The sequence below is a fragment of the Rattus norvegicus genome, chromosome 3, assembly GCF_036323735.1.
Source record: "Rattus norvegicus strain BN/NHsdMcwi chromosome 3, GRCr8, whole genome shotgun sequence".
In the NCBI taxonomy this organism is placed as follows: domain Eukaryota; kingdom Metazoa; phylum Chordata; class Mammalia; order Rodentia; family Muridae; genus Rattus; species Rattus norvegicus.
The window spans coordinates 41,421,600-41,446,124 of record NC_086021.1 but is presented as its reverse complement, the minus strand read 5'-3'; the positions used below and the strand labels follow the sequence as shown (position 1 = coordinate 41,446,124).

The 24,525-nt window shown below is 41.1% G+C and overlaps 5 protein-coding genes across 5 annotated transcripts; all 5 read right to left on the bottom strand.

The window, feature by feature from the left end:
* Positions 1–6,178: 6,178 nt before the first annotated feature.
* On the bottom strand, positions 6,179–7,060 carry Elob-ps5 (elongin B, pseduogene 5). The gene has a single exon (XM_063284868.1). The coding sequence runs from the start codon at positions 6,564–6,566 to the stop codon at positions 6,258–6,260; it is 309 nt and encodes a 102-aa protein (XP_063140938.1). The 5' UTR covers positions 6,567–7,060; the 3' UTR covers positions 6,179–6,257.
* A 3,098-nt stretch (positions 7,061–10,158) lies between these two features.
* On the bottom strand, positions 10,159–10,998 carry Elob-ps15 (elongin B, pseduogene 15). Its single transcript, XM_063284864.1, has one exon. It carries the CDS (start codon positions 10,506–10,508, stop codon positions 10,200–10,202), a length of 309 nt encoding a protein of 102 aa, XP_063140934.1. The 5' UTR covers positions 10,509–10,998; the 3' UTR covers positions 10,159–10,199.
* Positions 10,999–14,032: 3,034 nt separating this feature from the next.
* Positions 14,033–14,495, bottom strand: Elob-ps13 (elongin B, pseduogene 13). The gene has a single exon (XM_063284866.1). It carries the CDS (start codon positions 14,476–14,478, stop codon positions 14,170–14,172), a length of 309 nt encoding a protein of 102 aa, XP_063140936.1. The 5' UTR covers positions 14,479–14,495; the 3' UTR covers positions 14,033–14,169.
* A 3,497-nt stretch (positions 14,496–17,992) lies between these two features.
* Positions 17,993–18,842, bottom strand: LOC134486084 (elongin-B-like). The gene has a single exon (XM_063284865.1). The coding sequence runs from the start codon at positions 18,428–18,430 to the stop codon at positions 18,122–18,124; it is 309 nt and encodes a 102-aa protein (XP_063140935.1). The 5' UTR covers positions 18,431–18,842; the 3' UTR covers positions 17,993–18,121.
* A 3,108-nt stretch (positions 18,843–21,950) lies between these two features.
* Elob-ps8 (elongin B, pseduogene 8) lies at positions 21,951–22,889 on the bottom strand. The gene has a single exon (XM_063284862.1). It carries the CDS (start codon positions 22,393–22,395, stop codon positions 22,087–22,089), a length of 309 nt encoding a protein of 102 aa, XP_063140932.1. The 5' UTR covers positions 22,396–22,889; the 3' UTR covers positions 21,951–22,086.
* Between the last annotated feature and the right edge of the window lie 1,636 nt (positions 22,890–24,525).

Here is a 24,525-nt window from a genome sequence, read left to right as displayed (position 1 = left end):
ATTTTTTAATAGGGTTATTTGTTTCCCTGCGGTCTAACTTCTTGAGTTCTTTGTATATTTTGGATATAAGGCCTCTATCTGTTGTAGGATTGGTAAAGATCTTTTCCCAATCTGTTGGTTGCCGTTTTGTCCTAACCACCGTGTCCTTTGCCTTACAGAAGCTTTGCAGTTTTATGAGATCCCATTTGTCGATTCTTGATCTTAGAGCATAAGCCATTGGTGTTTTGTTCAGGAAATTTTTTCCAGTGCCCATGTGTTCCAGATGCTTCCCTAGTTTTTCTTCTATTAGTTTGAGTGTGTCTGGTTTGATGTGGAGGTCCTTGATCCACTTGGACTTAAGCTTTGTACAGGGTGATAAGCATGGATCGATCTGCATTCTTCTACATGTTGCCCTCCAGTTGAACCAGCACCATTTGCTGAAAATGCTATCTTTTTTCCATTGGATGGTTTTGGCTCCTTTGTCAAAAATCAAGTGACCATAGGTGTGTGGGTTCATTTCTGGGTCTTCAATTCTATTCCATTGGTCTATCTGTCTGTCTCTGTACCAATACCATGCAGTTTTTATCACTATTGCTCTGTAATACTGCTTGAGTTCAGGGATAGTGATTCCCCCTGAAGTCCTCTTATTGTTGAGGATAGCTTTAGCTATCCTGGGTTTTTTGTTATTCCAGATGAATTTGCAAATTGTTCTGTCTAACTCTTTGAAGAATTGGATTGGTATTTTGATGGGGATTGCATTGAATCTGTAGATTGCTTTTGGTAAAATGGCCATTTTTACTATATTAATCCTGCCAATCCATGAGCATGGGAGATCTTTCCATCTTCTGAGGTCTTCTTCAATTTCTTTCCTCAGTGTCTTGAAGTTCTTATTGTACAGATCTTTTACTTGCTTGGTTAAAGTCACACCGAGGTACTTTATATTATTTGGGTCTATTATGAAGGGTGTCGTTTCCCTAATTTCTTTCTCGGCTTGTTTCTCTTTTGTATAGAGGAAGGCAACTGATTTATTTGAGTTAATTTTATACCCAGCCACTTTGCTGAAGTTGTTTATCAGCTTTAGTAGTTCTCTGGTGGAACTTTTGGGATCACTTAAATATACTATCATGTCATCTGCAAATAGTGATATTTTGACTTCTTCTTTTCCGATCTGTATCCCCTTGATCTCCTTTTGTTGTCTGATTGCTCTGGCTAGAACTTCAAGAACTATATTGAATAAGTAGGGAGAGAGTGGGCAGCCTTGTCTAGTCCCTGATTTTAGTGGGATTGCTTCGAGTTTCTCTCCATTTAGTTTAATGTTAGCAACTGGTTTGCTGTATATGGCTTTTACTATGTTTAGGTATGGGCCTTGAATTCCTATTCTTTCCAGGACTTTTATCATGAAGGGGTGTTGAATTTTGTCAAATGCTTTCTCAGCATCTAATGAAATGATCATGTGGTTCTGTTCTTTCAGTTTGTTTATATAATGGATCACGTTGATGGTTTTCCGTATATTAAACCATCCCTGCATGCCTGGGATGAAGCCTACTTGATCATGGTGGATGATTGTTTTGATGTGCTCTTGAATTCGGTTTGCCAGAATTTTATTGAGTATTTTTGCGTCGATATTCATAAGGGAAATTGGTCTGAAGTTCTCTTTCTTTGTTGTGTCTTTGTGTGGTTTAGGTATAAGAGTAATTGTGGCTTCGTAGAAGGAATTCGGTAGTGCTCCATCTGTTTCAATTTTGTGGAATAGTTTGGATAATATTGGTATGAGGTCTTCTATGAAGGTTTGATAGAATTCTGCACTAAACCCGTCTGGACCTGGGCTCTTTTTGGTTGGAAGACCTTTAATGACTGCTTCTATTTCCTTAGGAGTTATGGGGTTGTTTAACTGGTTTATCTGTTCCTGATTTAACTTCGATACCTGGTATCTGTCTAGGAAATTGTCCATTTCCTGAAGATTTTCAAATTTTGTTGAATATAGGTTTTTATAGTAAGATCTGATGATTTTTTGAATTTCCTCTGAATCTGTAGTTATGTCTCCCTTTTCATTTCTGATTTTGTTAATTTGGACGCACTCTCTGTGTCCTCTCGTTAGTCTGGCTAAGGGTTTATCTATCTTGTTGATTTTCTCAAAGAACCAACTTTTGGTTCTGTTGATTCTTTCTATGGTCCTTTTTGTTTCTACTTGGTTGATTTCAGCTCTGAGTTTGATTATTTCCTGCCTTCTACTCCTCCTGGGTGTATTTGCTTCTTTTTGTTCTAGAGCTTTTAGGTGTGCTGTCAAGCTGCTGACATATGCTCTTTCCTGTTTCTTTCTGCAGGCACTCAGCGCTATGAGTTTTCCTCTTAGCACAGCTTTCATTGTGTCCCATAAGTTTGAGTATGTTGTATCTTCATTTTCATTAAATTCTAAAAAGTTTTTAATTTCTTTCTTTATTTCTTCCTTGACCAGGTTATCATTGAGTAGAGCATTGTTCAATTTCCACGTATATGTGGGCATTCTTCCCTTATTGTTATTGAAGACCAGTTTTAGGCCGTGGTGGTCCGATAGCACGCATGGGATTATTTCTATCTTTCTGTACCTGTTGAGGCCCATTTTTTGACCAATTATATGGTCAATTTTGGAGAAAGTACCATGAGGAGCTGAGAAGAAGGTATATCCTTTTGCTTTAGGATAGAATGTTCTATAAATATCTGTTAAGTCCATTTGGCTCATGACTTCTCTTAGTCTGTCGACATCACTGTTTAATTTCTGTTTCCATGATCTGTCCATTGATGAGAGTGGGGTGTTGAAATCTCCCACTATTATTGTGTGAGGTGCAATGTGTGTTTTGAGCTTTAGTAAGGTTTCTTTTACGTATGTAGGTGCCCTTGTATTTGGGGCATAGATATTTAGGATTGAGAGTTCATCTTGGTTGATTTTTCCTTTGATGAATATGAAGTGTCCTTCCTTATCTTTTTTGATGACTTTTAGTTGGAAATTGATTTTATTTGATATTAGAATGGCTACTCCAGCTTGCTTCTTCTGACCATTTGCTTGGAAAGTTGTTTTCCAGCCTTTCACTCTGAGGTAGTGTCTGTCTTTGTCTCTGAGGTGTGTTTCCTGTAGGCAGCAGAATGCAGGGTCCTCGTTGCGTATCCAGTTTGTTAATCTATGTCTTTTTATTGGGGACTTGAGGCCATTGATATTGAGAGATATTAAGGAATAGTGATTATTGTTTCCCTTTATATTCATATTTGGATGTGAGGTTATGTTTGTGTGCTTTCATTCTCTTTGTTTTGTTGCCAAGACGATTAGTTTCTTGCTTCTTCTAGGGTATAGCTTGCCTCCTTATGTTGGGCTTTACCATTTATTATCCTTTGTAGTGCTGGATTTGTAGAAAGATATTGTGTAAATTTGGTTTTGTCATGGAATATCTTGGTTTCTCCATCTATGTTAATTGAGAGTTTTGCTGGATACAGTAACCTGGGCTGGCATTTGTGTTCTCTTAGGGTCTGTAGGACATCAGTCCAGGATCTTCTGGCCTTCATAGTTTCTGGCGAGAAGTCTGGTGTGATTCTGATAGGTCTCCCTTTATATGTTACTTGACCTTTTTCCCTTACTGCTTTTAATATTCTTTCTTTATTTTGTGCGTTTGGTGTTTTGACAATTATGTGACGGGAGGTGTTTCTTTTCTGGTCCAATCTATTTGGAGTTCTGTAGGCTTCTTGTATGTCTATGGGTATCTCTTTTTTTAGGTTAGGGAAGTTTTCTTCTATGATTTTGTTGAAGATATTTACTGGTCCTTTGAGCTGGGAGTCTTCACTCTCTTCTATACCTATTATCCTTAGGTTTGATCTTCTCATTGAGTCCTGGATTTCCTGTATGTTTTGGACCAGTAGCTTTTTCCGCTTTACATTATCTTTGACAGTTGAGTCAATGATTTCTATGGAATCTTCTGCTCCTGAGATTCTCTCTTCCATCTCTTGTATTCTGTTGGTGAAGCTTGTATCTACAGCTCCTTGTCTCTTCTTTTGGTTTTCTATATCCAGGGTTGTTTCCATGTGTTCTTTCTTGATTGCTTCTATTTCCATTTTTAATTCCTTCAACTGTTTGATTGTGTTTTCCTGGAATTCTTTCAGGGATTTTTGCGATTCCTCTCTGTAGGCTTCTACTTGTTTATTAATGTTTTCCTGTGTTTCCCTAAGTGTGTTCATGTCTTTCTTGAAGTCCTCCAGCATCATGATCAAATATGATTTTGAAACTAGATCTTGCTTTTCTGGTGTGTTTGGATATTCCATGTTTGTTTTGGTGGGAGAATTGGGCTCCGATGATGGCATGTAGTCTTGGTTTCTGTTGCTTGGGTTCCTGCGCTTGCCTCTCGCCATCAGATTATCTCTAGTGTTACTTTGTTCTGCTATTTCTGACAGTGGCTAGACTGTCCTATAAGCCTGTGTGTCAGGAGTGCTGTAGACCTGTTTTCCTCTCTTTCAGTCAGTTATGGGGACAGAGTGTTCTGCTTTCAGGCGTGTAGTTTTTCCTCTCTACAGGTCTTCAGCTGTTCCTGTGGGCCTGTGTCTTGAGTTCACCAGGCAGCTTTCTTGCAGCAGAAAATTTGGTCTTACCTGTGGTCCCGAGGCTTAAGTTCGCTCGTGGGGTGCTGCCCAGGGGCTCTCTGCAGCGGCAGCAACCAGGAAGACCTGTGCCGCCCCTTCCGGGAGCTTCAGTGCACCAGGGTTCCAGATGGTCTTTGGCTTTTTCTCTGGCGTCCGAGATGTGTGTGCAGGGAGCAGTCTCTTCTGGTTTCCCAGGCTTGTCTGCCTCTCTGAAGGTTTAGCTCTCCCTCCCACGGGATTTGGGTGCAGAGAACTGTTTATCCGGTCTGTTTCTTTCAGGTTCAGGCGGTGTCTCAGGCAGGTGTCCTGCTGCTCCTGGGCCCTCCCCCACGGGAGCCCAGAGGCCTTATACAGTTTCCTCTTGGGCCAGGGATGTGGGCAGGGGTGAGCAGTGTTGGTGGTCTCTTCCGCTCTGCAGCCTCAGGAGTGCCCACCTGACCAGGCGGTTGGGTCTCTCTCTCACCCGGTCTGGGAGCAGAGATAACAACCATTTCTAAATTCCTCATAAAAACAGCTTCAGAATAATCGCTTTCAGCCCCCCAAAAGTCTAGGGAACTGGGACGAAGACTCTTCTGTAACTTCTTCAAGCTGTACATGGGCGTTGAGATATCCTTCTGGGTAGGGGGTAGGAATAATGAAGCACATGCTGTAGCATGTGTGTCCTGATTGGACCCGCCTGATAAAGTCTTTGAGACCAGGAGTCCAAGTAGGCACACTTCGCATCATACAACTCTCAAGACAAACGTTTAGGATTCAGATAACTTTTTCTGTTTGATTCTCCTGAATCATTTTTTCAGGAGGTCTACCTCTATCAAATCAGATCAGTAGGACTCTGTGAGGTTTCCAGAGCCTAACCACACTTTGTAAAAGCACAAAGACAAAACATTTGTCCCAAAATACTGTGTTACTCAGTCTGTATCCAAATAGCTTGTATCTTATACTCTTTCCCGGACTAATAATATAACCATAAAACTCAAAGGCACACCCATTATGACGATTAAATGACTTTTAACACACGAAGTAAGCTAAACATTGAGCCTGATACACTTTTGTACTCTATGATATCAGGAAATGAACCGAATAATCCGGTGGAGCCCACGTTAAGAGAATCTGAGCTTCCTGTTCTGGAATATATCAAAAGTAACAACACACCCTCGCTGGCCGTCATCAACCAGAGCTATGGCTTTTAGCGGCTAACACATAAAACACATTTAAAAACTTCTATCAATTCTAATACCAATACGCCATGTATCAAACCAGGACTTTGACTCAGGGTAGAGAGCTTTAGAGATGGACATATGTTAGGCTACAGATTTTTGTTTAACCTTAAGACAAATATCTATCTATCTATCTATCTATCTATCTATCTATCTATCTATCTATCTATCTATCTCCATCTGTTTAGCTCTTTACCCGGAGTCACAGATTTTATTGAACCTTAATTACTGGTAAGTAACATTGGATACTCTAAGTGGATCCAGGGACTAATTTTTCCCGACCTAAGTTTCGATCCATGCATGAAAATCCCCATGTGATTCTCATAATCTCTGTACTCTCCTTTTTTTGTTTTTAGACAGCCAAATCTTTTTTTATTGGGGAGTGGGTTTCTAGGGGGTAGGCCTGGGGCCCTCACTGCACAGCTTGTTCATTGGCACTGCCTCCAGAATCCTGTGGCTTCATCACATCTGGAAGCTCCGAGGGCTGGAGAAGGGTTCAATAAGCAGCGCTTCAACGGTGTCATCTGCTCGAAAGGCCAGGCACACTGTGGCTGGGGTCTGTGGCCTTGCTGTCTGACTGGTGAAGCCACATTCGCCCAGAGTTTTTCCATCATTGAGGAGCTGGTCGTCCTTGTACAGCCGCTGCTCCTCTGGCTGCCGCTTGATGATGCCCTCGACGATGCACTTCAGTTCGAACACTGTGCTCGACTCCTTGGCGTCCATAAAGATGGTGGTGGTCTTGTGGCGCCGGATCATGAGAAACACATCCATGCCGGCGGCTGCTTCTGGCTCCAACCTCTGTACTCTCCTTTAGACAAACTTAAACATCTTCTATCAAGTCTAATACCAAAAACCAATTTAAAATTCAGGACATTAGCCAAAATGCATCCATCTGTTCAGCTCTCTACCCAGAGCCACAGGTGTTTAATTAACCTTCATATCTTCCACAATATATGTCTGTATCCACTCTGACCAGAGTTAAAGGTATTTATCACAACTCTCTACTTAGATAGGGAAAAATTGTTCACTAACTCCAAGTACCAAACTATGGTGAAAATCCCCACGTGTTTCAAGCAATGTCTTTGCTCTCTTCTTTGTAAAATTGAACTTATTCACCTGTTAATAAAATGGTCCTTACTAAGCAGCTTGTCTAACTAGGATTTCCACCCAGAATTCCTGTGGAGCCCACGTTAAAAGAAATATGAGTATCATGAAAGATTGTAGAAACAACGCACTTTAAAGAGCAGCTTTAAATCTCTAACTCTATGACTTGCCATTACTTGTCACACAGCAGGGAATCTACAATGTGCCAGCCCAGGGTGCTTCTCTGTTTCTTTGTTTAAATTCCTAATATTGAGATATCACATGGCTTATCATGGTGCTGACTTCCTCTTCTTCTTCTTTTTTTTTTTTTCCAGGGCTGGGGATGGAACCGAGGGCCTTGCATTTGCTAGGCAAGCGCTCTACCAGTGAGCTAAATCCCCAACCTGCCCTCCTCTTCTTTAGAAATGAAAACTTTCAACTCTTTGGATTATTAGTGGACTGTTGCTCATTGGGTCGGTTCGCTGTCTGTTCATGTAAAAGTATAAAATATAAAAGCCTGCTGTTTTCCCCATCAAGGTTCTGCACCTCAATACCCCAAGATACCTGATGGAAATCTTAATTATCAGCCAGGAAAACATCTTACCTGCTCAGCTCCATCCCATACAACACAGCCAAAGGCTTCTCTCTGAGCCTGGCAGCAATCTCTCTACCTATCAGTTTCCCAAGTCGGTTTCCCTGCCAGACATACACATCCCAACTCTGTGGCCACAGAGACCATCTGTCCCACACTTTCTTACACTTACATCACTACATGAAAGGACACACTGCACAATAACCTTTGGCCCAATTTATAAGATATAATTGACCCTCTAAACCTATAAAGCCCAATTTACATCCATTTCTTAAAAGTATTTGTCACAACAGGTAAAGGTGCAGCAGGGAATCTTAACGTCACCCACCATATAGTCCTGCACCGGATTCTCTCCCTCTCACCCCCATCTCTTCCCCCTTTCCCATCTGGTCTCCTCCTCTCCCTTCAACATTTTTCCCTGCCCATCCTTCCTTCTCATTCAATACAAGCCTCCTTTTGCCTTGTAAATGTCTCACCTGTGACAACATCCCACATTTCACCATTTTGATCTAATTACAAAACTTTTCTCTCAAATACAACCTGAACACAACTATTAACGTGTTGTAATTAAAAGCATAAAGTAAATCTAACATCCAGTCCAACACTGTCAGATGAGCAGAACATTCAGTTATCCATTCCAAGTATAGAAAGTCTTAACATCCATATTGTATCTTGGCTAGCTTGTATACTATCTCATACATCTCCAATGATTATATATATATATATATGTATATATATATATATATATGTATATGTTCAGAGTCAAACAGCCTCATAAGCTATGAGCCTATAATCAGTCTTCAACCCCGTCAGAAATCTGAGAATGGCCAAGTATCTACACACATAGGAAGCCTAAAACACCTTCTAGAACTGAGAGGTTGTAGAGAGCACTCTCCACCAGCACAGTACCCTGTTAGCAACACGTGAGGGAAGACTTCAGCCTTCTGGCCCCAAATCAACTGACAGACTGTGGAAATGCAGATGAGGAAGGGCTGTTCACCCTGTCTTGGTTGGGCTTATCAGTCAACTATTCTGCATGACTTGTCCTTTTCTGGACAGTATTAGTGTGCAGATGAAACAGGCAGCTTTGTGCAGTGGCTGCCTTGCCACAAAGTATGGCATCACCTGGAGGTCGAGATGTTCAAATTCTTCATTAAATCAGGGAAAGGGAACGGTTAGGAGCAGATATGTCTCAACAAAGGATAAATAATTTTAAATCTCAAATTTTGTGGATTTCTGACGTTTTTGAAGAACATCGATCTATATAAAGTAATCTGGACTGTTGTCTCCAAATCCTAAATATTATCTTGAAAGTTTCAAGTGTCAAACTCAGAGTCATGAATTTGTTATTTGTCTCTTAAATCAGAGGTGTAATCATCTCAGATCTTTGTAATGACATCACTAGAAGGACTGACTCTAAAACTTGTACTTTTACAATTTTTCGTCAAATAAATTGTATACCAAAGCACAGATATGATGCTAGCTTAGTTACCACATGAGATTATGACTGTATAACCCTATCTACTTCCTCCCAGTTAAATAACAACCATTTCTAAATTCCTCATAAAAACCACTTCAGAATAATCCCTTTCAGCCCCCCAAAAGTCTAGGGAACTGGGACGAAGACTCTTCTGTAACTTCTTCAAGCTGTACATGGGCGTTGAGATATCCTTCTGGGTAGGGGGTAGGAATAATGAAGCACATGCTGTAGCATGTGTGTCCTGATTGGACCCGCCTGATAAAGTCTTTGAGACCAGGAGTCCAAGTAGGCACACTTCGCATCATACAACTCTCAAGACAAACGTTTAGGATTCAGATAACTTTTTCTGTTTGATTCTCCTGAATCATTTTTTCAGGAGGTCTACCTCTATCAAATCAGATCAGTAGGACTCTGTGAGGTTTCCAGAGCCTAACCACACTTTGTAAAAGCACAAAGACAAAACATTTGTCCCAAAATACTGTGTTACTCAGTCTGTATCCAAATAGCTTGTATCTTATACTCTTTCCCGGACTAATAATATAACCATAAAACTCAAAGGCACACCCATTATGACGATTAAATGACTTTTAACACACGAAGTAAGCTAAACATTGAGCCTGATACACTTTTGTACTCTATGATATCAGGAAATGAACCGAATAATCCGGTGGAGCCCACGTTAAGAGAATCTGAGCTTCCTGTTCTGGAATATATCAAAAGTAACAACACACCCTCGCTGGCCGTCATCAACCAGAGCTATGGCTTTTAGCGGCTAACACATAAAACACATTTAAAAACTTCTATCAATTCTAATACCAATACGCCATGTATCAAACCAGGACTTTGACTCAGGGTAGAGAGCTTTAGAGATGGACATATGTTAGGCTACAGATTTTTGTTTAACCTTAAGACAAATATCTATCTATCTATCTATCTATCTATCTATCTATCTATCTATCTATCTCCATCTGTTTAGCTCTTTACCCGGAGTCACAGATTTTATTGAACCTTAATTACTGGTAAGTAACATTGGATACTCTAAGTGGATCCAGGGACTAATTTTTCCCGACCTAAGTTTCGATCCATGCATGAAAATCCCCATGTGATTCTCATAATCTCTGTACTCTCCTTTTTTTGTTTTTAGACAGCCAAATCTTTTTTTATTGGGGAGTGGGTTTCTAGGGGGTAGGCCTGGGCCCTCACTGCACAGCTTGTTCATTGGCACTGCCTCCAGAATCCTGTGGCTTCATCACATCTGGAAGCTCCGAGGGCTGGAGAAGGGTTCAATAAGCAGCGCTTCAACGGTGTCATCTGCTCGAAAGGCCAGGCACACTGTGGCTGGGGTCTGTGGCCTTGCTGTCTGACTGGTGAAGCCACATTCGCCCAGAGTTTTTCCATCATTGAGGAGCTGGTCGTCCTTGTACAGCCGCTGCTCCTCTGGCTGCCGCTTGATGATGCCCTCGACGATGCACTTCAGTTCGAACACTGTGCTCGACTCCTTGGCGTCCATAAAGATGGTGGTGGTCTTGTGGCGCCGGATCATGAGAAACACATCCATGCCGGCGGCTGCTTCTGGCTCCAACCTCTGTACTCTCCTTTAGACAAACTTAAACATCTTCTATCAAGTCTAATACCAAAAACCAATTTAAAATTCAGGACATTAGCCAAAATGCATCCATCTGTTCAGCTCTCTACCCAGAGCCACAGGTGTTTAATTAACCTTCATATCTTCCACAATATATGTCTGTATCCACTCTGACCAGAGTTAAAGGTATTTATCACAACTCTCTACTTAGATAGGGAAAAATTGTTCACTAACTCCAAGTACCAAACTATGGTGAAAATCCCCACGTGTTTCAAGCAATGTCTTTGCTCTCTTCTTTGTAAAATTGAACTTATTCACCTGTTAATAAAATGGTCCTTACTAAGCAGCTTGTCTAACTAGGATTTCCACCCAGAATTCCTGTGGAGCCCACGTTAAAAGAAATATGAGTATCATGAAAGATTGTAGAAACAACGCACTTTAAAGAGCAGCTTTAAATCTCTAACTCTATGACTTGCCATTACTTGTCACACAGCAGGGAATCTACAATGTGCCAGCCCAGGGTGCTTCTCTGTTTCTTTGTTTAAATTCCTAATATTGAGATATCACATGGCTTATCATGGTGCTGACTTCCTCTTCTTCTTCTTTTTTTTTTTTCCAGGGCTGGGGATGGAACCGAGGGCCTTGCATTTGCTAGGCAAGCGCTCTACCAGTGAGCTAAATCCCCAACCTGCCCTCCTCTTCTTTAGAAATGAAAACTTTCAACTCTTTGGATTATTAGTGGACTGTTGCTCATTGGGTCGGTTCGCTGTCTGTTCATGTAAAAGTATAAAATATAAAAGCCTGCTGTTTTCCCCATCAAGGTTCTGCACCTCAATACCCCAAGATACCTGATGGAAATCTTAATTATCAGCCAGGAAAACATCTTACCTGCTCAGCTCCATCCCATACAACACAGCCAAAGGCTTCTCTCTGAGCCTGGCAGCAATCTCTCTACCTATCAGTTTCCCAAGTCGGTTTCCCTGCCAGACATACACATCCCAACTCTGTGGCCACAGAGACCATCTGTCCCACACTTTCTTACACTTACATCACTACATGAAAGGACACACTGCACAATAACCTTTGGCCCAATTTATAAGATATAATTGACCCTCTAAACCTATAAAGCCCAATTTACATCCATTTCTTAAAAGTATTTGTCACAACAGGTAAAGGTGCAGCAGGGAATCTTAACGTCACCCACCATATAGTCCTGCACCGGATTCTCTCCCTCTCACCCCCATCTCTTCCCCCTTTCCCATCTGGTCTCCTCCTCTCCCTTCAACATTTTTCCCTGCCCATCCTTCCTTCTCATTCAATACAAGCCTCCTTTTGCCTTGTAAATGTCTCACCTGTGACAACATCCCACATTTCACCATTTTGATCTAATTACAAAACTTTTCTCTCAAATACAACCTGAACACAACTATTAACGTGTTGTAATTAAAAGCATAAAGTAAATCTAACATCCAGTCCAACACTGTCAGATGAGCAGAACATTCAGTTATCCATTCCAAGTATAGAAAGTCTTAACATCCATATTGTATCTTGGCTAGCTTGTATACTATCTCATACATCTCCAATGATTATATATATATATATATATGTATATATATATATATATATATGTATATGTTCAGAGTCAAACAGCCTCATAAGCTATGAGCCTATAATCAGTCTTCAACCCCGTCAGAAATCTGAGAATGGCCAAGTATCTACACACATAGGAAGCCTAAAACACCTTCTAGAACTGAGAGGTTGTAGAGAGCACTCTCCACCAGCACAGTACCCTGTTAGCAACACGTGAGGGAAGACTTCAGCCTTCTGGCCCCAAATCAACTGACAGACTGTGGAAATGCAGATGAGGAAGGGCTGTTCACCCTGTCTTGGTTGGGCTTATCAGTCAACTATTCTGCATGACTTGTCCTTTTCTGGACAGTATTAGTGTGCAGATGAAACAGGCAGCTTTGTGCAGTGGCTGCCTTGCCACAAAGTATGGCATCACCTGGAGGTCGAGATGTTCAAATTCTTCATTAAATCAGGGAAAGGGAACGGTTAGGAGCAGATATGTCTCAACAAAGGATAAATAATTTTAAATCTCAAATTTTGTGGATTTCTGACGTTTTTGAAGAACATCGATCTATATAAAGTAATCTGGACTGTTGTCTCCAAATCCTAAATATTATCTTGAAAGTTTCAAGTGTCAAACTCAGAGTCATGAATTTGTTATTTGTCTCTTAAATCAGAGGTGTAATCATCTCAGATCTTTGTAATGACATCACTAGAAGGACTGACTCTAAAACTTGTACTTTTACAATTTTTCGTCAAATAAATTGTATACCAAAGCACAGATATGATGCTAGCTTAGTTACCACATGAGATTATGACTGTATAACCCTATCTACTTCCTCCCAGTTAAATAACAACCATTTCTAAATTCCTCATAAAAACCACTTCAGAATAATCCCTTTCAGCCCCCCAAAAGTCTAGGGAACTGGGACGAAGACTCTTCTGTAACTTCTTCAAGCTGTGCATGGGCGTTGAGATATCCTTCTGGGTAGGGGGTAGGAATAATGAAGCACATGCTGTAGCATGTGTGTCCTGATTGGACCCGCCTGATAAAGTCTTTGAGACCAGGAGTCCAAGTAGGCACACTTCGCATCATACAACTCTCAAGACAAACGTTTAGGATTCAGATAACTTTTTCTGTTTGATTCTCCTGAATCATTTTTTCAGGAGGTCTACCTCTATCAAATCAGATCAGTAGGACTCTGTGAGGTTTCCAGAGCCTAACCACACTTTGTAAAAGCACAAAGACAAAACATTTGTCCCAAAATACTGTGTTACTCAGTCTGTATCCAAATAGCTTGTATCTTATACTCTTTCCCGGACTAATAATATAACCATAAAACTCAAAGGCACACCCATTATGACGATTAAATGACTTTTAACACACGAAGTAAGCTAAACATTGAGCCTGATACACTTTTGTACTCTATGATATCAGGAAATGAACCGAATAATCCGGTGGAGCCCACGTTAAGAGAATCTGAGCTTCCTGTTCTGGAATATATCAAAAGTAACAACACACCCTCGCTGGCCGTCATCAACCAGAGATATGGTTTTTAGCGGCTAACACATAAAACACATTTAAAAACTTCTATCAATTCTAATACCAATACGCCATGTATCAAACCAGGACTTTGACTCAGGGTAGAGAGCTTTAGAGATGGACATATGTTAGGCTACAGATTTTTGTTTAACCTTAAGACAAATATCTATCTATCTATCTATCTATCTATCTATCTATCTATCTATCTATCTATCTATCTCCATCTGTTTAGCTCTTTACCCGGAGTCACAGATTTTATTGAACCTTAATTACTGGTAAGTAACATTGGATACTCTAAGTGGATCCAGGGACTAATTTTTCCCGACCTAAGTTTCGATCCATGCATGAAAATCCCCATGTGATTCTCATAATCTCTGTACTCTCCTTTTTTTTGTTTTTTTTTTGTTTTTTTTAGACAGCCAAATCTTTTTTTAATGGGGGAGTGGGTTTCTAGGGGGTAGGCCTGGGGCCCTCACTGCACAGCTTGTTCATTGGCACTGCCTCCAGAATCCTGTGGCTACATCACATCTGGAAGCTCCGAGGGCTGGAGAAGGGTTCAATAAGCAGCGCTTCAACGGTGTCATCTGCTCGAAAGGCCAGGCCCACTGTGGCTGGGGTCTGTGGCCTTGCTGTCTGACTGGTGAAGCCACATTCACCCAGAGTTTTTCCATCATTGAGGAGCTGGTCGTCCTTGTACAGCCGCTGCTCCTCTGGCGGCCGCTTGATGATGCCCTCGATGATGCACTTCAGTTCGAACACCGTGCTCGACTCCTTGGCGTCCATAAAGATGGTGGTGGTCTTGTGGCGCCGGATCATGAGAAACACATCCATGCCGGCGGCTGCTTCTGGCTCCAACCTCTGTACTCTCCTTTAGACAAACTTAAACATCTTCTATCAAGTCTAATACCAAAAACCAATTTAAAATTCAGGACATTAGCCTAAATGTATCCATCAGTTCAGCTCTCTACCTAGAGCCACAGGTGTTTAATTAACCTTCATATCTTCCACAATATATGTCTGTATCCACTCTGACCAGAGTTAAAGGTATTTATCACAACTCTCTACTTAGATAGGGAAAAATTGTTCACTAACTCCAAGTACCAAACTATGGTGAAAATCCCCACGTGTTTCAAGCAATGTCTTTGCTCTCTTCTTTGTAAAATTGAACTTATTCACCTGTTAATAAAATGGTCCTTACTAAGCAGCTTGTCTAACTAGGATTTCCACCCAGAATTCCTGTGGAGCCCACGTTAAAAGAAATATGAGTATCATGAAAGATTGTAGAAACAACGCACTTTAAAGAGCAGCTTTAAATCTCTAACTCAATGACTTGCCATTACTTGTCACACAGCAGGGAATCTACAATGTGCCAGCCCAGAGTGCTTCTCTGTTTCTTTGTTTAAATTCCTAATATTGAGATATCACATGGCTTATCATGGTGCTGACTTCCTCTTCTTCTTCTTTTTTTTTGTCCAGGGCTGGGCATGGAACCGAGGGCCTTGCATTTGCTAGGCAAGCGCTCTACCAGTGAGCTAAATCCCCAACCTGCCCTCCTCTTCTTTAGAAATGAAAACTTTCAACTCTTTGGATTATTAGTGGACTGTTGCTCATTGGGTCGGTTCGCTGTCTGTTCATGTAAAAGTATAAAATATAAAAGCCTGCTGTTTTCCCCATCAAGGTTCTGCACCTCAATACCCCAAGATATCTGATGGAAATCTTAATTATCAGCCAGGAAAACATCTTACCTGCTCAGCTCCATCCCATACAACACAGCCAAAGGCTTCTCTCTGAGCCTGGCAGCAATCTCTCTACCTATCAGTTTCCCAAGTCGGTTTCCATGCCAGACATACACATCCCAACTCTGTGGCCACAGAGACCATCTGTCCCACACTTTCTTACACTTACATCACTACATGAAAGGACACACTGCACAATAACCTTTGGCCCAATTTATAAGATATAATTGACCCTCTAAACCTATAAAGCCCAATTTACATCCATTCCTTAAAAGTATTTGTCACAACCTGTATCGGTGCAGCAGGGAATCTTAATGTCACCCACCATATAGTCCTGCACCGGCTTCTCTCCCTCTCACCCCCATCTCTTCCCCCTTTCCCATCTGGTCTCCTCCTCTCCCTTCAACATTTTTCCCTGCCCATCCTTCCTTCTCATTCAATGACAAGCCTCCTTTTGCCTTGTAAATGTCTCACCTGTGACAACATTCCATATTTTACCATTTTGATCTAATTACAAACTTTTCTCTCAAATACAACCTGAACACAACTATTAACGTTTTGTAATTAAAAGCATAAAGTAAATCTAACATCCAGTCCAACACTGTCAGATGAGCAGAACATTCAGTTATCCATTCCAAGTATAGAAAGTCTTAACATCCATATTGTATTTTGGCTAGCTTGTATACTATCTCATAAATCTCCAATGATATATAATATATATATATTCATGTATATGTATATATATATATAAGTTCAGAGTTAAACAGCCTCATAAGCTATGAGCCTATAATCAGTCTTCAATCCCGTCAGAAATCAGGAGAATGGCCTAGTATCTACACACATAGGAAGCCTAAAACACCTTCTAGAACTGAGAGGTTGTAGAGAGCACTCTCCACCAGCACAGTACCCTGTTAGCAACACGTGAGGGAAGACTTCAGCCTTCTGGCCCCAAATCAACTGACAGACTGTGGAAATGCAGATGAGGAAGGGCTGTTCACCCTGTCTTGGTTGGGCTTATCAGTCAACTATTCTGCATGACTTGTCCTTTTCTGGACAGTATTAGTGTGCAGATGAAACAGGCAGCTTTGTGCAGTGGCTGCCTTGCCACAAAGTATGGCATCACCTGGAGGTCGAGATGTTCAAATTCTTCATTAAATCAGGGAAAGGGAACGGTTAGGAGCAGATATGTCTCAACAAAGGATAAATAATTTTAAATCTCAAATTTTGTGGATTTCTGACGTTTTTGAAGAACATCGATCTATATAAAGTAATCTGGACTGTTGTCTCCAAATCCTAAATATTATCTTGAAAGTTTCAAGTGTCAAACTCAGAGTCATGAATTTGTTATTTGTCTCTTAAATCAGAGGTGTAATCATCTCAGATCTTTGTAATGACATCACTAGAAGGACTGACTCTAAAACTTGTACTTTTACAATTTTTCGTCAAATAAATTGTATACCAAAGCACAGATATGATGCTAGCTTAGTTACCACATGAGATTATGACTGTATAACCCTATCTACTTCCTCCCAGTTAAATAACAACCATTTCTAAATTCCTCATAAAAACCACTTCAGAATAATCCCTTTCAGCCCCCCAAAAGTCTAGGGAACTGGGACGAAGACTCTTCTGTAACTTCTTCAAGCTGTGCATGGGCGTTGAGATATCCTTCTGGGTAGGGGGTAGGAATAATGAAGCACATGCTGTAGCATGTGTGTCCTGATTGGACCCGCCTGATAAAGTCTTTGAGACCAGGAGTCCAAGTAGGCACACTTCGCATCATACAACTCTCAAGACAAACGTTTAGGATTCAGATAACTTTTTCTGTTTGATTCTCCTGAATCATTTTTTCAGGAGGTCTACCTCTATCAAATCAGATCAGTAGGACTCTGTGAGGTTTCCAGAGCCTAACCACACTTTGTAAAAGCACAAAGACAAAACATTTGTCCCAAAATACTGTGTTACTCAGTCTGTATCCAAATAGCTTGTATCTTATACTCTTTCCCGGACTAATAATATAACCATAAAACTCAAAGGCACACCCATTATGACGATTAAATGACTTTTAACACACGAAGTAAGCTAAACATTGAGCCTGATACACTTTTGTACTCTATGATATCAGGAAATGAACCGAATAATCCGGTGGAGCCCACGTTAAGAGAATCTGAGCTTCCTGTTCTGGAATATATCAAAAGTAACAACACACCCTCGCTGGCCGTCATCAACCAGAGCTATGGCTTTTAGCGGCTAACACATAAAACACATTTAAAAACTTCTATCAATTCTAATACCAATACGCCATGTATCAAACCAGGACTTTGACTCAGGGTAGAGAGCTTTAGAGATGGACATATGTTAGGCTACAGATTTTTGTTTAACCTTAAGACAAATATCTATCTATCTATCTATCTATCTATCTATCTATCTATCTATCTATCTATCTATCTCCATCTGTTTAGCTCTTTACCCGGAGTCACAGATTTTATTGAACCTTAATTACTGGTAAGTAACATTGGATACTCTAAGTGGATCCAGGGACTAATTTTTCCCGACCTAAGTTTCGATCCATGCATGAAAATCCCCATGTGATTCTCATAATCTCTGTACTCTCCTTTTTTTTGTTTTTAGACAGCCAAATCTTTTTTTTATTGGGGAGTGGGTTTCTAGGGGGTAGGCCTGGGGCCCTCACTGCACAGCTTGTTCATTGGCACTGCCTCCAGAATCCTGTGGCTTCATCACATCTGGAAGCTCCGAGGGCTGGAGAAGGGTTCAATAAGCAGTGCTTCAACGGTGTCATCTGCTCGAAAGGCCAGGCACACTGTGGCTGGGGTCTGTGGCCTTGCTGTCTGACTGGTGAAGCCACATTCGCCCAGAGTTTTTCCATCATTGAGGAGCTGGTCGTCCTTGTACAGCCGCTGCTCCTCTGGCTGCCGCTTGATGATGCCCTCGACGATGCACTTCAGTTCGAACACTGTGCTCGACTCCTTGGCGTCCATAAAGATGGTGGTGGTCTTGTGGCGCCGGATCATGAGAAACACATCCATGCCGGCGGCTGCTTCTGGCTCCAACCTCTGTACTCTCCTTTAGACAAACTTAAACATCTTCTATCAAGTCTAATACCAAAAACCAATTTAAAATTCAGGACATTAGCCAAAATGCATCCATCTGTTCAGCTCTCTACCCAGAGCCACAGGTGTTTAATTAACCTTCATATCTTCCACAATATATGTCTGTATCCACTCTGACCAGAGTTAAAGGTATTTATCACAACTCTCTACTTAGATAGGGAAAAATTGTTCACTAACTCCAAGTACCAAACTATGGTGAAAATCCCCACGTGTTTCAAGCAATGTCTTTGCTCTCTTCTTTGTAAAATTGAACTTATTCACCTGTTAATAAAATGGTCCTTACTAAGCAGCTTGTCTAACTAGGATTTCCACCCAGAATTCCTGTGGAGCCCACGTTAAAAGAAATATGAGTATCATGAAAGATTGTAGAAACAACGCACTTTAAAGAGCAGCTTTAAATCTCTAACTCAATGACTTGCCATTACTTGTCACACAGCAGGGAATCTACAATGTGCCAGCCCAGAGTGCTTCTCTGTTTCTTTGTTTAAATTCCTAATATTGAGATATCACATGGCTTATCATGGTGCTGACTTCCTCTTCTTCTTCTTTTTTTTTGTCCAGGGCTGGGCATGGAACCGAGGGCCTTGCATTTGCTAGGCAAGCGCTCTACCAGTGAGCTAAATCCCCAACCTGCCCTCCTCTTCTTTAGAAATGAAAACTTTCAACTCTTTGGATTATTAGTGGACTGTTGCTCATTGGGTCGGTTCGCTGTCTGTTCATGTAAAAGTATAAAATATAAAAGCCTGCTGTTTTCCCCATCAAGGTTCTGCACCTCAATACCCCAAGATATCTGATGGAAATCTTAATTATCAGCCAGGAAAACATCTTACCTGCTCAGCTCCATCCCATACAACACAGCCAAAGGCTTCTCTCTGAGCCTGGCAGCAATCTCTCTACCTATCAGTTTCCCAAGTCGGTTTCCATGCCAGACATACACATCCCAACTCTGTGGCCACAGAGACCATCTGTCCCACACTTTCTTACACTTACATCACTACATGAAAGGACACACTGCACAATAACCTTTGGCCCAATTTATAAGATATAATTGACCCTCTAAACCTATAAAGCCCAATTTACATCCATTCCTTAAAAGTATTTGTCACAACCTGTATCGGTGCAGCAGGGAATCTTAATGTCACCCACCATATAGTCCTGCACCGGCTTCTCTCCCTCTCACCCCCATCTCTTCCCCCTTTCCCATCTGGTCTCCTCCTCTCCCTTCAACATTTTTCCCTGCCCATCCTTCCTTCTCATTCAATGACAAGCCTCCTTTTGCCTTGTAAATGTCTCACCTGTGACAACATTCCATATTTTACCATTTTGATCTAATTACAAACTTTTCTCTCAAATACAACCTGAACACAACTATTAACGTTTTGTAATTAAAAGCATAAAGTAAATCTAACATCCAGTCCAACACTGTCAGATGAGCAGAACATTCAGTTATCCATTCCAAGTATAGAAAGTCTTAACATCCATATTGTATTTTGGCTAGCTTGTATACTATCTCATAAATCTCCAATGATATATAATATATATATATTCATGTATATGTATATATATATATAAGTTCAGAGTTAAACAGCCTCATAAGCTATGAGCCTATAATCAGTCTTCAATCCCGTCAGAAATCAGGAGAATGGCCTAGTATCTACACACATAGGAAGCCTAAAACACCTTCTAGAACTGAGAGGTTGTAGAGAGCACTCTCCACCAGCACAGTACCCTGTTAGCAACACGTGAGGGAAGACTTCAGCCTTCTGGCCCCAAATCAACTGACAGACTGTGGAAATGCAGATGAGGAAGGGCTGTTCACCCTGTCTTGGTTGGGCTTATCAGTCAACTATTCTGCATGACTTGTCCTTTTCTGGACAGTATTAGTGTGCAGATGAAACAGGCAGCTTTGTGCAGTGGCTGCCTTGCCACAAAGTATGGCATCACCTGGAGGTCGAGATGTTCAAATTCTTCATTAAATCAGGGAAAGGGAACGGTTAGGAGCAGATATGTCTCAACAAAGGATAAATAATTTTAAATCTCAAATTTTGTGGATTTCTGACGTTTTTGAAGAACATCGATCTATATAAAGTAATCTGGACTGTTGTCTCCAAATCCTAAATATTATCTTGAAAGTTTCAAGTGTCAAACTCAGAGTCATGAATTTGTTATTTGTCTCTTAAATCAGAGGTGTAATCATCTCAGATCTTTGTAATGACATCACTAGAAGGACTGACTCTAAAACTTGTACTTTTACAATTTTTCGTCAAATAAATTGTATACCAAAGCACAGATATGATGCTAGCTTAGTTACCACATGAGATTATGACTGTATAACCCTATCTACTTCCTCCCAGTTAAATAACAACCATTTCTAAATTCCTCATAAAAACCACTTCAGAATAATCCCTTTCAGCCCCCCAAAAGTCTAGGGAACTGGGACGAAGACTCTTCTGTAACTTCTTCAAGCTGTGCATGGGCGTTGAGATATCCTTCTGGGTAGGGGGTAGGAATAATGAAGCACATGCTGTAGCATGTGTGTCCTGATTGGACCCGCCTGATAAAGTCTTTGAGACCAGGAGTCCAAGTAGGCACACTTCGCATCATACAACTCTCAAGACAAACGTTTAGGATTCAGATAACTTTTTCTGTTTGATTCTCCTGAATCATTTTTTCAGGAGGTCTACCTCTATCAAATCAGATCAGTAGGACTCTGTGAGGTTTCCAGAGCCTAACCACACTTTGTAAAAGCACAAAGACAAAACATTTGTCCCAAAATACTGTGTTACTCAGTCTGTATCCAAATAGCTTGTATCTTATACTCTTTCCCGGACTAATAATATAACCATAAAACTCAAAGGCACACCCATTATGACGATTAAATGACTTTTAACACACGAAGTAAGCTAAACATTGAGCCTGATACACTTTTGTACTCTATGATATCAGGAAATGAACCGAATAATCCGGTGGAGCCCACGTTAAGAGAATCTGAGCTTCCTGTTCTGGAATATATCAAAAGTAACAACACACCCTCGCTGGCCGTCATCAACCAGAGATATGGCTTTTAGCGGCTAACACATAAAACACATTTAAAAACTTCTATCAATTCTAATACCAATACGCCATGTATCAAACCAGGACTTTGACTCAGGGTAGAGAGCTTTAGAGATGGACATATGTTAGGCTACAGATTTTTGTTTAACCTTAAGACAAATATCTATCTATCTATCTATCTATCTATCTATCTATCTATCTATCTATCTATCTATCTCCATCTGTTTAGCTCTTTACCCGGAGTCACAGATTTTATTGAACCTTAATTACTGGTAAGTAACATTGGATACTCTAAGTGGATCCAGGGACTAATTTTTCCCGACCTAAGTTTCGATCCATGCATGAAAATCCCCATGTGATTCTCATAATCTCTGTACTCTCCTTTTTTTTGTTTTTTTTTGTTTTTTTTAGACAGCCAAATCTTTTTTTAATGGGGGAGTGGGTTTCTAGGGGGTAGGCCTGGGGCCCTCACTGCACAGCTTGTTCATTGGCACTGCCTCCAGAATCCTGTGGCTTCATCACATCTGGAAGCTCCGAGGGCTGGAGAAGGGTTCAATAAGCAGTGCTTCAACGGTGTCATCTGCTCGAAAGGCCAGGCACACTGTGGCTGGGGTCTGTGGCCTTGCTGTCTGACTGGTGAAGCCACATTCGCCCAGAGTTTTTCCATCATTGAGGAGCTGGTCGTCCTTGTACAGCCGCTGCTCCTCTGGCTGCCGCTTGATGATGCCCTCGACGATGCACTTCAGTTCGAACACTGTGCTCGACTCCTTGGCGTCCATAAAGATGGTGGTGGTCTTGTGGCGCCGGATCATGAGAAACACATCCATGCCGGCGGCTGCTTCTGGCTCCAACCTCTGTACTCTCCTTTAGACAAACTTAAACATCTTCTATCAAGTCTAATACCAAAAACCAATTTAAAATTCAGGACATTAGCCAAAATGCATCCATCTGTTCAGCTCTCTACCCAGAGCCACAGGTGTTTAATTAACCTTCATATCTTCCACAATATATGTCTGTATCCACTCTGACCAGAGTTAAAGGTATTTATCACAACTCTCTACTTAGATAGGGAAAAATTGTTCACTAACTCCAAGTACCAAACTATGGTGAAAATCCCCACGTGTTTCAAGCAATGTCTTTGCTCTCTTCTTTGTAAAATTGAACTTATTCACCTGTTAATAAAATGGTCCTTACTAAGCAGCTTGTCTAACTAGGATTTCCACCCAGAATTCCTGTGGAGCCCACGTTAAAAGAAATATGAGTATCATGAAAGATTGTAGAAACAACGCACTTTAAAGAGCAGCTTTAAATCTCTAACTCTATGACTTGCCATTACTTGTCACACAGCAGGGAATCTACAATGTGCCAGCCCAGGGTGCTTCTCTGTTTCTTTGTTTAAATTCCTAATATTGAGATATCACATGGCTTATCATGGTGCTGACTTCCTCTTCTTCTTCTTTTTTTTTTTTCCAGGGCTGGGGATGGAACCGAGGGCCTTGCATTTGCTAGGCAAGCGCTCTACCAGTGAGCTAAATCCCCAACCTGCCCTCCTCTTCTTTAGAAATGAAAACTTTCAACTCTTTGGATTATTAGTGGACTGTTGCTCATTGGGTCGGTTCGCTGTCTGTTCATGTAAAAGTATAAAATATAAAAGCCTGCTGTTTTCCCCATCAAGGTTCTGCACCTCAATACCCCAAGATACCTGATGGAAATCTTAATTATCAGCCAGGAAAACATCTTACCTGCTCAGCTCCATCCCATACAACACAGCCAAAGGCTTCTCTCTGAGCCTGGCAGCAATCTCTCTACCTATCAGTTTCCCAAGTCGGTTTCCCTGCCAGACATACACATCCCAATTCTGTGGCCACAGAGACCATCTGTCCCACACTTTCTTACACTTACATCACTACATGAAAGGACACACTGCACAATAACCTTTGGCCCAATTTATAAGATATAATTGACCCTCTAAACCTATAAAGCCCAATTTACATCCATTTCTTAAAAGTATTTGTCACAACAGGTAAAGGTGCAGCAGGGAATCTTAACGTCACCCACCATATAGTCCTGCACCGGATTCTCTCCCTCTCACCCCCATCTCTTCCCCCTTTCCCATCTGGTCTCCTCCTCTCCCTTCAACATTTTTCCCTGCCCATCCTTCCTTCTCATTCAATACAAGCCTCCTTTTGCCTTGTAAATGTCTCACCTGTGACAACATCCCACATTTCACCATTTTGATCTAATTACAAAACTTTTCTCTCAAATACAACCTGAACACAACTATTAACGTGTTGTAATTAAAAGCATAAAGTAAATCTAACATCCAGTCCAACACTGTCAGATGAGCAGAACATTCAGTTATCCATTCCAAGTATAGAAAGTCTTAACATCCATATTGCATCTTGGCTAGCTTGTATACTATCTCATACATCTCCAATGATTATATACATATATATATATATATATATGTATATATATATATATATGTATATGTTCAGAGTCAAACAGCCTCATAAGCTATGAGCCTATAATCAGTCTTCAACCCCGTCAGAAATCTGAGAATGGCCAAGTATCTACACACATAGGAAGCCTAAAACACCTTCTAGAACTGAGAGGTTGTAGAGAGCACTCTCCACCAGCACAGTACCCTGTTAGCAACACGTGAGGGAAGACTTCAGCCTTCTGGCCCCAAATCAACTGACAGACTGTGGAAATGCAGATGAGGAAGGGCTGTTCACCCTGTCTTGGTTGGGCTTATCAGTCAACTATTCTGCATGACTTGTCCTTTTCTGGACAGTATTAGTGTGCAGATGAAACAGGCAGCTTTGTGCAGTGGCTGCCTTGCCACAAAGTATGGCATCACCTGGAGGTCGAGATGTTCAAATTCTTCATTAAATCAGGGAAAGGGAACGGTTAGGAGCAGATATGTCTCAACAAAGGATAAATAATTTTAAATC

Coding starts and splice junctions, on each gene's coding strand:
- LOC134486084 (XM_063284865.1), bottom strand. CDS start 18,430: ATGGATGTGTTTCTCATGATCCGGCGCCACAAGACCACCACCATCTTT.
- Elob-ps13 (XM_063284866.1), bottom strand. CDS start 14,478: ATGGATGTGTTTCTCATGATCCGGCGCCACAAGACCACCACCATCTTT.
- Elob-ps5 (XM_063284868.1), bottom strand. CDS start 6,566: ATGGATGTGTTTCTCATGATCCGGCGCCACAAGACCACCACCATCTTT.
- Elob-ps8 (XM_063284862.1), bottom strand. CDS start 22,395: ATGGATGTGTTTCTCATGATCCGGCGCCACAAGACCACCACCATCTTT.
- Elob-ps15 (XM_063284864.1), bottom strand. CDS start 10,508: ATGGATGTGTTTCTCATGATCCGGCGCCACAAGACCACCACCATCTTT.